This window comes from Wyeomyia smithii, chromosome 1 (assembly GCF_029784165.1).
Source record: "Wyeomyia smithii strain HCP4-BCI-WySm-NY-G18 chromosome 1, ASM2978416v1, whole genome shotgun sequence".
In the NCBI taxonomy this organism is placed as follows: domain Eukaryota; kingdom Metazoa; phylum Arthropoda; class Insecta; order Diptera; family Culicidae; genus Wyeomyia; species Wyeomyia smithii.
Genome location: NC_073694.1, coordinates 142465654 through 142478616, shown reverse-complemented (window position 1 = coordinate 142478616; position 12963 = coordinate 142465654). Strand labels below are relative to the sequence as shown.

Genomic DNA, 12963 nt, shown 5'->3' with positions numbered 1-12963 from the left:
CTGTTGACAGTTCTATAGAATCTCCGCACGTCGTTTTGAGCATAGCGGTCCTCTGCGCTGGCGAGCACCTGCTCTTCGTACTCGCGCTTCTTCCGACGGTGGGTTCTATTTTCGGCAGCCACCCTGTACCTCTCTCTGTTCTGACGCGTAGCCGCAGTGAGCATGCGGCTCCTGGCACGGTTCTTCTCATCTGTCGCTCTCTGGCACTCGGCATCGAACCAGCCGTTAGGCTGTCTTCCACGCGTCGTACCTACCACCTCTCTCGCAGTCGTTTCGATGGTGCCGTGAATACTTCTCCACAGCCCATTTATGTCTCCCCCCCCCCCTTCCTCCTGCTGTCCTGCGATCCGTTGATCCAGCTCTCTGGCGTATTCTGCTGCCACGCCATCAGCTTTCAACCGCTGAATGTTGAAACGCGTCGTCCTCTCTGTGCGAGATTTCAGCACGTTCGAAAACCGTCCGTGGATCTTACAAACGACGAGATAATGGTCAGAGTCAATGTTTGGTCCCTGAAAAGACCTAACATCAGTAATATCCGAACAGTGCCGACCGTCAATCAGTACGTGATCGATCTGGGAGCAGGCTTCTCCATTTGGATGCCTCCAGGTGTGTTTCCGAATATTCAAACGTGGAAAATAGGAGCTACATATGGCCATTCCTCTGGCCGCGGCAAAGTTTATCAGCCTCAGGCCGTTTTCATTGGTTGACGAGTGGAGGCTATGCCTTCCAATGACCGGACGGAAGAATTCCTCCCTCCCAACCTGTGCGTTTGCGTCTCTGATGACGACTTTTACGTCGTGTTTTGGGCACTCGTCACAGATTCGCTCAAGCTTGCATAGAACTCATCTTTGACTTCATCGGATTTGTCGTTTGTCGGTGCGTAGGTGTTGATTAAACTGTAGTTGAAGAATTTGCCCTTAATCCTCAACACGCATATACGGTCATCTACGGGCCTCCACCGGATGACTCTTGTTTTCTGATTTCTCAGCACTACGAAACCGGCGCCCCGTTCCGCTGCTTTGCCGCCACTGTAGTAGATGTGGTACTTGAAAGAAGTGCGTGCAATAGGGTCTACTAATTGTGGCAAGTAGCAGAGCGCAATAATGCAACCAAACTTATTGCGCTTTTAAAGAGGTAACGCCAGCTTCTTCTAGTATGCGGTACTCTTTCCATGTGGTTTTAAAGCAGTTTTATTGCCATTCTTATAATTGCTTCAAAAAGCTTGGCAAGGGTGGGCCACCTGGCTGTAAAGCAAACTTGCAGCGTTTATCAGAAGGTTCTGATGGTATTTCTAGTTTTAACAGCAGTTTTGCGAAATTGGTCATGAAAACCGCTAAAAGAATGCAATACGACTTAAATTGTTACTTGGGGTGTGATAATAACACATATTTGTATTGTGCCTTGTCAAATAAATGTTGTGTAAACAAAAAAAACACACATTCCTGATAGCTAATTGAATGATATTGACGAAAGATAGTTCAACGGAACGCATGATAGATGGCGGTTGAACGTATTGCTCGGGAATCCATTTTTTTGTATTGTATACAGTAAATAACATATACGAGCCGAAAATCTATTACCGATGCTCTCTGGAACTCCATTAGTGGTTGAGTGCATAACGCATAAAAAATATTCCAAATATTTAATGTTTCTAATGATTCAATAGGGTTATTGTATCTCATCGTGCAGATTGATAAAAATAGTTCTACAAGTCCACAAAGTTGTAGTTAATGTATTAGTACACCCAACAGAAACGAGGAAGATTTTGATACTTTATAGTAACATTTTATTACTTTTTGACCTCGCATTATACACAAAAAGAAATAACCAAAAAGTAACAAAATGCTGCATTTGTATTAATGCAACGATCAGGCTCATTTTTGTCCCCTTTATTCGCACATAATCAGAATCTCAACCGTCAACCTCAAATGTCTAATTAGAAACACTTTCGTTTTGCTCCCCAGTGTTTACTTGAAATGAAAATTTGTAATACCATGTGATCAGAGTTGCCGGAGTTTCGAATGTTGTTCTAGACGGGCACGAGTTTTGTATCTTCGAACAAGTCCAAATGTGTTCCCATGAACCAATGAGTGTGTGTTTTAGATAGCTTGCAAGAAAGCAAGAAAGCGAAAGTTTGTGTTTTTCTCTATCGTAGTTTACAGATCGTGATGTGATTTCAAGACGCAATTAAAGTCTTTGAAATCATCTACGTTTGCATACTGTGTGACGGGGAAAAATGCTCTTTGGCAGCTTTTGTCATATTTTTTCTCTACTTATACTCTACTCATGCATACATTGTTTTTCCACTCATACTCTACTCATGCATACAACGAGCGAATTTATACACGCACACCGGATGAATTGGAGATAGAAGAAACTAGAAAGGCATGAACCATGCTGAACGCCAATGCGAGCAATCGGGCGGGATTCTTGACATAGGTTAATGAGCAGCTTTACTTACGGCAACATATGCGACGGTGTGTGATTTTACTTGACTGGAGCTGTAAAGGGACCATTTTTCCACAGAGAAAATTTTGCATGTGGTTGAAACGACCATTATTAGATAGTCGTACTTCCGTAACACGTGCAAAATATATGACAGCATGTGTTGTTACTTGACTGGAGAAGAACTTTATTGCCTTTCAAGTAACAGATTTGTTACTTAAAGGGCAATTTTGCGCTATCACCTTTAAAGTAATAAGAAAAAGTTTTACGTGTACCGAATATGAGCTTTGCTGTCATAACGTTCATAGTTTAAAGGTGTAAAGTTTCCAATGTAGTTCGATAGTAAGGAAGCCTCAACCAATAAATTTATCATTTCAATAAAACTTTCATAAACTAAAAGTTTTGCTGTTTTTTTTGATGGGCATTTCAATGGTAAGAATGAAAATTTCCTTTTTCGTTTTTGCTACATCTGAATTTTGTGAGGGAAAGTAATGTTCAGTATCACCAGTTTTGACAGATATGGCCCTTGTTCTTCACACAAAAAAGAAAGAAAAAAAAACTTCAAAACACATATTGCTGCTCCACCTCTTTAAGCCAATTCTGAGCGCTTCTAAACCGAACATGCAAAAGTTCCACCATTCCCTACATCGTCTAAAATTTAAACTTTTTTGATTGTCTTAACAGCTTCACCTATTTTAGTTTGGTAGATGAGAAAGTACTGCGGCATCACAGTGGGGCAGATTGGTATGTTGGTGGGACAAAACCTCATAACTTCTAAATTGTTGTTTCCACAGTGTTTATGTCTTCGGCAATGTTGTACAGCATAAAAATGTCTTTATGAAAAATGTATTCGAGTAGCTTCAATTTTCTTCCTACAGATGGCGCTGACATCTATCTTCTGAATTAATGGTGCTAGCCATTTTGTTTCTTCAGAAAAGTTGTTCATATCATCAATTGATATAAAGTTGTCGAAAACATCAAAATTGTAGGATTGACTGTTAACGAGATAGAACTAATTTTATTGGTCACAAAACAAAACCCCATAACTGCTCAAATTCAAATCATAGAATATTGGTGTCTTCGGCAAAGTTGTTCGAATGATTGTGATCTATCTTCAACGTTTGTCTAGATCAGTTTATACTTATCTAAATCACATTGTTTAAAAAAATAAGCCCAATAACTTTTTAGATTCATGTTATAGCCCTTTCCGACCGGGCCCATATGAATGCGTAGATAGAAGGTGACTTAAACTAAACCTTCCCTTCCGCTTTTTGAAAGTCTTATTCATTGTTTTATTGCTCACAAAGCTAGTGTCAACATCGCAGCTGCTACGAAAAATAAGAAACTGAAGCAAGCAAGTGTTTTTATATAGGAATTACTTTGATTTAAGTTTTGTTATCCGTCATTTTTTACCTACACAATTGTGTGGGCTCGGTCGGAAAGGAATAGAGGTCACAAGTATCACGCGAAGTTGATCAACTATATACGATTCACCATTTTGCACATTATGTTTTGATCCAGAGGACTTTTTTTATCAAGAATGTCAAAACAAGAAGGTTTGACATTTTCAGGCGAATTTTTTGGCAGGATTCCTAGTACATTCATGTACAACATGCCTGAATTACTGTTTGATCTAGATCGCTCAATTTTGAAAGTGAAATTCTTTTTGCTACTCAAGTTCAAGTCTAAGCAATTCTGTGTTTTTAGATCAGTTGTTAGGGTCATTTAATTGTTTGAGTCATGCATAAAAAAGTTTAAGTCACTTATTTCACACACATACACATACACATTCTAAACATATTGATCATGATTAATGATATATAACAAAATGATTGAATTTGGATAGATCACAGAAACATTAATTCATCGTCTTCCATATCATTTTCAACGTAAAGGAGTTTCACGACCGCTTTTTTTGTTTTGCGGGTATCAGTTGAATCGATGTTTTTTTCAAACTGGACGAAAAAGGGGTCAGATATAACCAACATACCGTTTAATACATCTTGTATGGTTTCAACTCTGCTGGACTTTTGGATGTGCGCTTCACGAATTCGTTGAAATGTGATGTCATCATAGAAAGCTGCCGCGAAACGCATGATTTATACTTAAAAACATGCTGTACCAAAAATTGAATAACTTTTGAATAGGCAAAAAGTGGCAGCTAAAGTAGGGTTTTTTGAATAGCTGAGACTGGCATCTTCAAATTTGAGAAGAATATAGAGTGGGTACTCGCTGGTAAATCATTTTTTCAAATGTTTGAAATTAGTGAAAAATTGGGTTTTTTTATCTGCGTGAAACGTTGTGCTCAATCGTGGTATAGTAGGATATACTCAGCTATCTAATTTTTTTTCCTTTAATTTAACTCATATTGAAGAGATTTCATGCATAATATCATTATTATTTAAGAGCTCCTGCATTTTGTAGGTTGGTAAAGATGATCGGAATATTTTTTTTGGTTTTATGAAATGTTAAACCCCAACTTCTCCTACCTCACGATGTACTAAAACATGCGAATTCTTCACAACCTATGCTTGATTCTTGGTCTGTAGGCATTCTAGTTCCTACAAAATATCGATTTTGAACCTAATTCCGGAAAAAAAATTTTAGGTTTTGTCCGAGCTTTTGTATGAGGCTGCCCCAGTGTGCGGCATGAGAACTTTATTTGAAAAGTAAATATTTACTCAACCTGGTCGATCGTTACAGTCGCTTCTGCCCCTTTCTTTGCTCATGCCCTATATAAACGGGTTCACATCTCCGTTTCGTTGGCGAGACTTATCCTTTCATAAACTTTGGTTGCACAAATGTGCCGCTGTGCGTCTCGGACAGAAACTCGAACATTCGAAACGATGAAGCAAAACTCAAGATTCCAACTCTTCGTATCAACTTCACCTGCAGCCTTAGAAAAGTATTTTATATTGATCCGTTGCCTCTATTCAATCTGTACGAAACTTTGAAAGAATGCGAATGGCGTAGACTAAATAGAGAAAATGAGGGGTAGTGATAGATTTTTTCTATGTTATAGCTGCTGTTAAGGTGAATTTGCGATGCTTAGGTTTTTCTAAAGACTTTGAGGCCAAATTTGATCTTTAATGGAATCATCAAGGTTATTGACGGGTCATAAAGTGTCACTACGCTACAAGATAAAATAGATACGTGAGAAGTTTCTATTGATATTGTTTACCGTATCGTGCTAGTGACGACTCACGAAAGCATCTGACTACATAACGTAACGAATTACCCGTCAGTTGTGGTTATCACTTTTTAATTATTTAGGTCAATAATCTAGTAAGCAGCGTCAAATGCTGTAGATTTCTCCACCCAACAAGAGGAAATCGATTTGTTCGTGAGACCATGCCCCGTTTGGTGATACAGGGTGACTCATATCGGTTAATCAAACGCGTGTAAATTTGCCGATCATTTGTTTGTCTTTTGCATTTCGTTTTCTTTTGCAGCTTAATTTCCCTAGTGTCCAACGGGGAGGTTACGGCAAACGATGACCCAGAGGAGTAATCTTTTACCAATGTCACGTTAGAGGAAATAACGATTCTTTCAGTAATTTCGGTCATGTCATGTCGTTAGCAATACTATGCTTAATCAGTGTTTGATTCGTACAGCATGTATTTGCGGAGGAAATGTTTGAACGTAGCGTAAAGAATTGCACATTTTCTCTGTGATATAAACCACGGAGAACGTTACATGTACGTGCAATCGTAAAAGTTTCCCAATCATGTGGATGAAACACATGATTGGCGATGGAACGATCGATTGAACGTACTCCAGCTCAAATGTAACTTTAGAGCGAAAGTAGGGCAACTGGGTAAGCAAGCATCGTTTGTTAGCAGCGATAATTTATGATATCTGGCAGTGACTTGCATAGTTATGATGCATTCTTGCCGTTACTGTAGGTCATGGTGGGATCAGAACTGCGGGTGAAGTAAAGAGTGAATGTCATAGAGATTGTTTATGGAATTTAGCTACTCGATGCGGTGCTACATTTTTTTGGGGTAATATGATAGTTAAGAATAGTTTCTCGAGAACGAATCTCTACTTTTTCTCATATATTTGAAAGATTTTTTTTCTGGGAAGGTTCTGCACAGCTTCGCAAGCTGCAATCTTAGACCCTTACACAATGAATTTAAAGGGTTACATCATACCAATGCAGTCGCAAGAAAGTTTGTCAGCGTTAAGCATTCAAAAAATGGCTATAGTTGTGAGTAATTAGAACTTTTAGAATCCGAACCATGAACTGATAAATCAAACATATGTTCTTTCTCACAAAACTTAGGAGTGTAAGTTCGAAAACCCGTAGCGAGTTTGATAGTCTAACGTACACTCCGTTAACAATAATAATTCACCATGTGTACATCTGTTTATCCAACATATTCTCTTTCGATTATATTTCAGATATTTACAATGGAAATGGTTAGAAGCACAACCAGTTACTTACAAAACTTTTCGCATGTACCGGGTCTTAGGAAAAGGCGGATTCGGCGAGGTGTGCGCATGTCAGGTATGATTTTAATACTGTAAACCGTGTTCTTTTCACATATTTTGAATGCTCCGTGGGCAATAAAAGTTATACGGCATCAACTTAGTATGCTATCCCAGGCGGAATGTTACTGTTATTTTATTGGGAAAAAGGAAATTATTTTTTCTAGCCATTTTTGGAATCAAAACTGATATTGGGAAGGTTTATCGATCGGGATTCCTCCAAAAGATGATATGTAGACTAATGCAATGACTTTTTGTACGCGACGCTAAATTTGGACAATTTCCAAAAAGGCTTTTCCTGCGTACATTTTTGAGGTAGAATACTTCTCTCAGGAAGTTCGACTAGTTAGGGATGTGAAATGAAAATTCAAAACCGAAAAAAGTGAAAAGTATGTCCAATTTCAAATGCTAATAAATCGGTTAGTACTCGATGGATTTCCTTCGTTCTTGCAGCAATAGATTGGAAAATCTTTTAATATTCTTCCAAAAAAAAAGACAGTTGTAATTTCATTATTCACACTAATATTTTAATATTTTAATATTTTTTAGTGTCAGGCCTACTATAACCAAATTTTACAATATCGAATGAAAAGGGTTTGTTTTTCATAATATTTACAACAACTTTTCCTTTGACGCCAAAAAAATCCAAGCTATCATTGAAGCTACAGAGCGTTTCAAAATAATGTACTTTTTTTCAAAAAAAAAGACAATAAACGTCAGTTCGCCAAGCTTTGAAAAGTCATAAAAAATTCAAATTTCATTATATAACGCCCAAATTTTGGATTTAGACACTTGATTGTTATATCAATAAAGGAAAATATTATGGAACAGCTAACGAAACAAATTTTTTTTGGCTGATGACCAGCGATTCCCCACTGTGCACAGCTGTGACGTAGCAATGGATTCCAGCAACGATAGCCGCTGGGCCAGCTGATGCAGGGACAGTGGATACCAATGGTAGCGTATAGCGGCCACAACTGTGGCATGGCTACGAATAGCGAACTAGTTGCAGCGGATCTCAGCATCGATAGCGACAGCTGCAGCGAGGCACTTTAGTGAAATGTAGTCTCTGTGCGATAGTGGGCACTAGTAAATGCATTCAATGAAAAGTTGACTCATTTTGACAACACGTGAGCCGTATAGTTTTGTGTGTTATATCAGCATTTCATTGTTTACTTTTTCACAAGGAATACAAGGAATATTCGCCCTGTCAGTGATAACGCAAAGATGTGATCGGCATCTTTTTTTTTTATTCTCGCTTATTTTCCGTCGGTCTAGTTCCGCCACTGTTGTGGCCAATCACCGACGCCCTGGGAGGCGACTCCACACCCAGAACCCTAACTCACGACCCGTTTATTAACGGACCGGCGCCAACGGCTTTACTTCCTCATGCGATGGAAGGCGTGATCCCAGAGATTTTTCGCCTCAGAAAATCTCCCGGTGTCGGCTAGGATTGAATCTAGACCAGTTGGGTTGGTTGTGAGTGGATCACGCCACCTCACAACCATCGACACCTATGTCGGCGGTGGGATTCGAACCCAGGCGTCGAGCGTGGTTGGCGGAGACGTTATCAACCACACTAGGCCCCCGCTCAGTGATCGACATCTTATCCGATACTAAAATGAACACCAAATTGTCCTTTTCAGGATGAAATAAAAACTTGATTGAATAGTTAATATTTTCTAATGAGTTAATTCACATTTTTAAATTTGTAAAAGTTATGAATTTGACTTCATCTCCGTGTCTCAAAACGTACTGAATTATCTTTTCGTTCAGTCATGAGCACGACATCCAAAAAAAATTCATCTCAAAATTTAAAAATTGTCAGGCCCCAACCATGACAAGCAACTTACTACGTTATTGAAAATGGTCAATCCGTGTTGAAGCGCAAAATTCCATTGATCTGATTGGTCAACGTTTATTTACTAGAAAAAATGACTGACACGCAAGCAGCCGGGTTATCTTTCTTGTAAAAGTATTCTACTTCAACCTTGCGGTCGTGGCTTTGCACACAACCCTCCTGTTATTTTTCTCTCATATGAGCCGTTGAGAGCAAAAGCAAACATAACGAGTTCTGGTTGAGAAACTTACCCAAACTTCAATAGAAAAACATGTACCACTTTTGTTCTATAGGAAAAATAATGACAACCAAAAAACGTTGAGAGCAAAAGTGGTACATGTCCATTTAGCATGAAGGATGCATTATAACTCTCTAATCTTAGGACATAGAACATTCATGTCTTCAGCAGAGTTGTCTAAGCTATTGAGTACTATAGAATGATGATCTGTTTGTTAAGGAATTCTGCCTCTTCGTGGCGCTAGTGTATATGTATTTGGTAACAGCATACGAGTTGATACTGAAATAGGTAAAATGCTTTCTGTTACAAAATAGCGCCACGTAGTGAGAAAATTCCAAAGCAGACAGATCTTCATCTGAAAGTACTCAATCACTTGACCAACTTTGCTGAAGACATGTTTGTTTTATATCCTAAGATCCTCGACTTACAATTCATCTAACATGCACAGACTGGACATGTACCACTTCTGCTCTCAACGAAATGGTGATTATGTTAATTACCAAAAATTGTGTTGGCTATAACTTTGGTTTATGTTATCAGATCTCGGTTTTTCTTGGATATTCTAGTACATTATTGCGTTTTGCATCAATTTATGCAAAAAACCCAAAAAGTGTGAAAATGGCACATGTACCACTTTTGCTCTCAACGGCTCATATGACTATGAACAAAGATGACGTTGTGTTCAACCTCATAGAATAAATTGACATGAATATTATATTACGTTTAATTCTCAAAAGAATCCTTGCAAGACATTTTTATGCTTGCCTATTTCCGGCGGTCTATTTCCGCCACTGTTGTGCCAATCGTTTTCGTTCGAGGAGAGTTTCAACTCTTGACCCGTTAACTAGCGAAAGATATCAATGGTTTCGCTTTCTCTTGCTTTGGATACTTCACCTCACGACTGAGATTAAAGAGTACACACGACTCATTTGCATGAATGAACATTTTCAAGTAGCATTGAATAACCGATTTCAAGGTTTTGCCAATAATTTCACGAATTATGCTATAATTTTTTTTCTTCTGAATTGGGTCAGTGTTATGTCTGTTCGTTTAGGTAATCAGTTCTTTCGTCAAATGCTAATTTTTCTCTAAAACGATAATATCAATAACAATAATTTACTTCTTTCCTCACTTCAAAATTGACATGTTTAGGCAGCTCGAACATGACCGCACAAAATGTGGCCCTATACTCATTGCTCATAATCAGTACTCGAAGGTCAATTTTTCCCTCTATCCGACAGTGGAATTAGTAAGTTTTAATTACGAACTGTATCCATTTGGATCTCTACCCAGTGCCTTATTCCCCAGAAGGCATTCCCGAGTGTAGAGTCTTAACAAAAGCAAACGAAAAACACGAATATTTACAGCACCTAGACAATGAACAATCCCCAAGACACTGTAGTACATACTGTAATGCCGACTTGATTTACTAGGAATAATTGAAAATGCATTCCACAGATATAGACAGCCAACTTGCATATTTATGCAAGGATGTTTGTTCTCGTTTTTCCATGCCGCTGGTGTGGAAGAGTCACGAGACTGCAGGTAGGTTTTCTTACTATCTGTTTTAAACGTGTTCTCGTCGAGATTATCATTGATTGTACGAGGACAATTGCATCCTACCACCCAACTTGGTTGTGAACTGGAGCGACGTTGAAATATCGTAAAATGTATATAACGTTGAATGCGGTCGTCTGCATACAAATTGGCAACAATTTGAATAAATAGGCAATGGTTATTGAAATGGACGATTGTTCCTTTTTCATCTATTTCTTCGAATAGTTTTTGTTGTTGCAAGGAACAACCGTTACAAAATTGCCCTGAGAGTTGGACGCTCAACAAATTTGTAGATGACATAGCCGTTTCGATGGTGTTTGCTCAAGACATTTCTAACATCCGGAACCAATCTTTGTGTTTGTTGACAAATAAATATGATAAAACATGAGAAGAGTAAGTTGTATATGGATTTGCGAGTAATTCCAAATCAAATTTTAATGGTATTACTGGAGAATCTGAAAAGGGATTTATTATTTAATCACTTGTATTTTATCAACAGTTTGGTGTTTTCATTTAAAGAACACTATTAACCAGTGGTGAACAACTACCTGCTTGAGTGCGAATTGGTTCCATGATACCATCCCTTGGCAACTTTTCTCTAACTCTTGCTATTATTTAATTACATCGATGCCTTCCAGAAAACCTTCAACCCAGTTCAAATGAAAGCTTAAGGTGAAACCTCATTGAATCCAAAAATGGCCGACTTCGAGTCACACTTCGAATTTTCGAAATCACAAGACTCGGAAATAGTTAATGCGTTCCCTGTGAAAATGCTGTTTCATGGTTGCTGTGGTGAAGCAAACATAAAATAGAATTTCCATAGGGAACGCAATGAGTATTCCCGAGTCTTGTGTTTTTGAAAATACGAAGTGGTGACTCGAAGTCGGCCATTTTTGGATTCAATTAGGTTTCACCTTAAATAAATAATCAAAAAAAGAACTAATCAGAGTAGTTAAGTTTAGTAAGACCTACACACCCACAAAGTATTATTGAATTCTGAGAGGGGGCTACCACCATCAATGTCAGATTTTATCTGGTCTTGGAAAACCCTTAAAAATTGCTTCTAATCCTACAGGCACTGTTGAAAACACGCTGAAGTCCGATGAGAGCTCCGTTTGTCCTGTAGTTTGTGCGACGGAAAGGAATTCCCAAAAAGGGTTGTTCCAAACGATTCGGGAATTCACGTTTATGTTAATATTACCGTTTGCCAGGGTGACATAAGGCCACGGAAATGTGATTAACCCAAAACGGAAAATATTTGTATGTGAAATTACTTGAGATTTCCAAAACCTGAATGCCAGAAATTCAATACTATATGAAACACGGAGTCGATGGCCTCTTCCTGGTTCTCTAGTGGAGATAGTTTTGGCGGCTCTCTTGTCAGGCATTCTAACTATATTTCCAGCCCGCTGAAGCCTGCCCCGCTGTATTACCTTCACTATATCAGCATGTTTGTATACCTGGTACAACTCGTGATTCATGCGTCTGCGCCACGCTTCATCTTTCATTTTACCGCCAAGTTTCGATCGCAGAACTTTACGCTAAAATCTTCCGAGCACTCGTCGTTCAGCCTTCTTCAGCGTCCTATATCGCGCGAGTTTTATGCAAGTTTGCAAACTACGGGACCTTAACTGGTTACGTAGTTCGTAGAAGGTTCTGTTCGCAGCTGCAACTCATCGTTTCACTTCACGGCTCATATCGTTGTCACATGTCACAGGCGTACCAAGATAAACGAATTCGTCAACCACTTCAAATTGTTCCTCATCTATCTCCACTTCAGCACCAACACCACGGGAGCTCCCACGCACCTTGCTAGCTACCATGTACTTCGTTTTGGCAAAGTTAATGACAAGTCTCAATCTCGCTGCTTCCCTCCTCACAAGTAGGAAGGCCTCCTCCACGGCCCTACGGTTGATAGCGATGATATCGAAGCATGTGTGATTTCGTGATGATCGTATCGTTCCTTTCCACGTTTGCTCTTCGTACTGAACCTTCAAGGGCGAGGTTGAATAGTAAGTTAGAGAGCGTATCCCCTGCTTCAGTCCACCCAACGTAACGACTCAGTTTACTTAGTTTCGTCGGGAAACCGTGTTCCAGCATGATCTGCCACAGCTCGTTTCTTTAGTCGTTCGGCATTTGTTCATCCGCTCAGATCCTTACTATTATCTGGTGGATCGCATGGTACAGCCGCTCGCTTCCTGCTTTTAGAAGTTCGGCCGGGATACCGTCTTTCCCAGCGACCTTGCCGTTTTCAGCTCACTAATCGCCTTTTCACCTTCTTCTGTGTTGGTGACCCACAGCTTGTTCGTCACTCATAATCGTCATCCTGTTCCTGCTCTGCTCATCCGGCTCCTCACCGCTCAATAGCGCCTGAAAATGCTCCTTCCACCTG

At 39.3% G+C, this 12963-nt stretch overlaps 1 protein-coding gene across 9 annotated transcripts in view; it reads left to right on the top strand.

Annotated features, from left to right (window-relative positions):
* LOC129721809 (G protein-coupled receptor kinase 2) overlaps positions 1–12963 on the top strand; it is a 151505-nt gene that overhangs the window by 115338 nt on the left and 23204 nt on the right. For all 9 annotated transcript variants that reach the window (XM_055674882.1, XM_055674855.1, XM_055674828.1 and 6 more), the window contains one exon: positions 6850–6955. In XM_055674882.1, coding sequence (XP_055530857.1) covers positions 6850–6955 — 106 coding nt within the window. The remainder of the gene's footprint in view (positions 1–6849; positions 6956–12963) is intronic.